The 2,377-nt window shown below is 47.5% G+C and overlaps 1 protein-coding gene across 2 annotated transcripts in view; it reads left to right on the top strand.

Annotated features, from left to right (window-relative positions):
* Positions 1-1,678: 1,678 nt before the first annotated feature.
* EXOSC9 (exosome component 9) overlaps positions 1,679-2,377 on the top strand; it is a 5,325-nt gene continuing 4,626 nt past the window's right edge. Inside the window, exon 1 of one of the 2 annotated variants that reach the window (XM_031061973.1) lies at positions 1,679-1,744. In XM_031061973.1, the coding sequence (XP_030917833.1) occupies positions 1,724-1,744 (21 nt within the window). In that variant the 5' untranslated portion in view covers positions 1,679-1,723. The remainder of the gene's footprint in view (positions 1,745-2,377) is intronic. The other variant, XM_031061972.1, reaches the window with a different exon arrangement.

Raw genomic sequence — 2,377 nt, forward strand, 5'->3', positions numbered from 1 at the left:
CCCCCCCGCAACTGTTCATCATAAAAACAAATTATAAATTACATTAGAATATCTAGGCAGAGCCTTTCTTCCCAAATAACCTTATCAGCTGGAATAATGCATACATCATGTCATGCATGGATGTGTAAATGAGCAGGACTGGCAGCCAAGCAGCAAAGGCACATTGCCGTTAAGGCTGCCATGGAAAGAGACGGTCAATTTCATATTTATTTTGATTAGGCCATAAAAATTGCTGGCAGCTTGCTGTCAAGAAGCAAAGATTCTGATGCAGTTGGGTTTTCTTCTCCAGTCCTCAAATGAGATTTTCCCTCCAGGCTAGGTTCAGTAAGATAATCCAATTCAAGCATTTCAGCCCACAGAGCATTCAGCTCAAAGGAAGAAACGCTTCCATGTGGGCACAGTAGATCATCAGGATCTTCTTTCTAAAAATTCCTGCTTTAGCCTAAGTACCTGTGATTTATTTGCTTATTTATTCACTCTGCAGAGTGCGACACTCACCGCTGCTGAACACCCAGAGTATTTCCATTATTTCATTACCACTGTAGCCCTGCCCTTCACTGTTCAGAAACACAGAAATTTCTCAGCTTCTATTTCATTAACCATTTATACTGACCTTATTTTCTGTTTACCCTCCTCCTACAGATTTCCAATGCTGTGATTTTACACCTCCTTAATTTGTCCATTAAATCCTTCACTCTTCTTAGCACATGTGCAAGCACCAAAGCTGTAAAGCAGCCTCTGTGTGAAGAAGACAGGCATGGATTAAAGGGGACACAGCTGATTTCCAGCCCCAATACACGACTTATTTCCCCTGGAATTATTTTCAGCTCCCCCTGAAGATCACCATCATCAGCACCTTCTCTGTTTTGAAATGGGTGATTTGCCACCAGCCTGATGGATCGAGGCACCTAACAGTTCACTGAGAGAGCAGGAACAGGAATTTTTCTGACTCCACTTCAAGCAGAAATCTCAACATATGCAGAAATTAACATCTTTTTGTAATTGACGAGGAGTAACATCGTTTGGACGACTCCCACAAACAATAAAAACCCTTCTGAATTTACTCTTAGGAAACTTGAAGAGTAACAGAATTTAACCCCAAGCCTTCACTAATGAATATTGTCACCAAATTCACACAACGAAAAAGTAAAATCAGACAGAATTTCCACATAAAGATTGCCAGTAAAACTCCAAGGGCTATTTGCTTATTTTTGTCCTTGGAGAAGGAATGTCTTTCTATAATGTCATTGATATTGTCTTACACTTAATATTTGGGACAATATTTATCCTAAACTGAAAGTACAAAACCAGCATGGGAAAATCAGGCAGCACTTGTCCTCACCAACACAAACTTGTGAGTTTCAGAAACACAACTTACATTTAAGTTTGTACTAGAACTGTAGTGTGTTAACAGGGTTTGAAAAGACGGCGTAACTGAGATATTTCAACACTTTTGTGTGTAAAACGCCAATGTCTGCGGTTTAATGTTGGTGGGAAGATAACAGGTATTCTCATTTTAGCACAAACTAAGCATAAAAGCCACTTGTAAAGGCCTTTTTACTTACGGGCAACATTTCAGAACAGCAGGGAGGGATGTTCCTCTGGCAGCCTGGATGTCTGGGCTGCATTTTTGCCTGCAGCACTGACCGCCGTGTTCCCGACACCGGCCCGGCTGTTTCCCGGGGGCTGCAGGGCATCCGCACCTTGCGGGCTGGGCACCACAATGGTGTTAACCACTCCGAATGTCTGGCATGCATGTTTTGCGTTTTTTTTTTTTTTTCTAAATTCCAGATGTTTTTCCCGACGGCCGGCACTCCGGCGTCAGCTCACGCTGCCTCTGTCCCTCATGTGCCGCCTCACGGCTGAAGTGACACCCTGCACTGCTGCGGCTTCTCCTCGGGTGCTGTATGCAATTTTAGGCACCAAAATGGAAACAATATGGAAAAGACATGGAGCTGTTGGACAGCACGAGGATGCTGAGGGGCCTGGAGGAGAAGCCGTGTGAGGGGCGGCTGAGGGCACTTGGTCCGTCCAGCTGGCAGAGACTGAGGGGTGACCTCGGCATCCTCGGGACGGGGAGCGGAGGGGCAGATGCCGATTTTTGCACCCTGATGACCAGGGACAGGACTAGAGGAAACAGCATGAAGCCGAGTCGGGGCAGGTTTAGCTTGGAGAGCAGGGAAAGTTTTTCCAAGCAGAGCGTGTTCGCGCCCCGCCGCAGGATTCTCAGGGCCGTGCCCTCCCCGAGGGACGCGCGCAGGGGCAGGAGCGCGGCGCGTGCGGGCTGGGCACGCGCGGCGCGCGGCGATGACGCGCGCGCTCCCCTTCCTTTCCCCCCCCAACCCCGTCACCCTCACGGCGCCGCCACGAACGCGGC

Source organism: Geospiza fortis, unplaced genomic scaffold (assembly GCF_000277835.1).
Source record: "Geospiza fortis unplaced genomic scaffold, GeoFor_1.0 scaffold636, whole genome shotgun sequence".
Lineage (NCBI taxonomy): Eukaryota > Metazoa > Chordata > Aves > Passeriformes > Thraupidae > Geospiza > Geospiza fortis.